The 883-nt window shown below is 76.1% G+C and overlaps 1 protein-coding gene across 3 annotated transcripts in view; it reads right to left on the minus strand.

Moving 5' to 3' along the window:
- The window catches only part of ZPBP (zona pellucida binding protein), a 109,291-nt gene extending 108,876 nt beyond the window's left edge, over nucleotides 1-415 (minus strand). For all 3 annotated transcript variants that reach the window (XR_004302535.1, XM_032430479.1, XM_032430480.1), the window contains exon 1: nucleotides 286-415. Coding sequence is in view for 2 of the 3 variants with exons in the window: in XM_032430479.1 (XP_032286370.1) it covers nucleotides 286-415 (130 nt within the window). In the remaining variant the exon portion in view is untranslated. The remainder of the gene's footprint in view (nucleotides 1-285) is intronic.
- Nucleotides 416-883: the final 468 nt, after the last annotated feature.

The raw sequence follows: 883 nt of genomic DNA on the forward strand, positions 1-883 counted from the left end.
GGGGGGCTGCAGGGGGGGCGGGCCAGGGAGGCGATTCGCAGCCAGGCTAACTGAACACCGTGCACGGAGGGTGTCCCGGAGCGCTTCTGCCCGTGCGGCAACAGTCTCTCCGGTCACCGGCACCCCGCGCGAGCGCAAGGTCCTCTGCAGGGTTTACGCGAACACACCCCCTCCGGCCGGTACCGGCGCTTCTTCGGTTCGGCGGGCGCACGTGACCCGGGGAGGCCAGCCCCGGGCGGGAGGGGCGGCCCCGCGGAGCCCGTGGCGGCGGCGCCCACGCCTCACCTGACGGGGACGCCCGCGCCACGAAGGCGGAGAGCAGGAGGACGACCGCGGCCCAGGTGAGCGGGGAGCCCGCGGCCGGGACCCGCCGCCAGTCCCGCCGCCGCCGCCGGCCGGGGGCCGAGGCCTCCATCCACTCGCCGCCGCCGCCGCCTGCCGACCGTCGGCGCAGAAGATCGTTATGCGGCGCGCGCCCACCTGCCGGCCGGAAGTCGGCGGGCTGCGGGCCGGAAGGAAGGCCGGAAGGACGGGCCGCCACTTCCGTCGGGGCGGGGGCGGGGCGCGGCGGGCTGTCGCCTGGGCCGTGTCCTTCGACGCCAACTGAGGGCCGCAGCGCCGCCGTCCGTGCCGTCCGTGAGGGGTCCTTTGGAACCTGGGCGCCAATCAGGGGCCCTGCCGAAGGTTCTGGTGCTGGAGAAGAACCGCGGACCCCACAGCCCGCGCCCTTCCCTTTGAGTGCGCGTCGGTGGGCCGAGGCCGTTTCCGGAGCTGGCGGACCGAGCTTCCGCACGGGGGCTGTGGGAACCGAGCGCGCGAGCGCGCGTCCCGCCCTCGCGGGTTGCCTGGCCTCGACGTCACCTGCCCGAGCTTCGTGGCTGGA

The sequence above is a fragment of the Phoca vitulina genome, unplaced genomic scaffold (genome assembly GCF_004348235.1).
Source record: "Phoca vitulina isolate PV1807 unplaced genomic scaffold, GSC_HSeal_1.0 scaffold44, whole genome shotgun sequence".
NCBI lineage: Eukaryota > Metazoa > Chordata > Mammalia > Carnivora > Phocidae > Phoca > Phoca vitulina.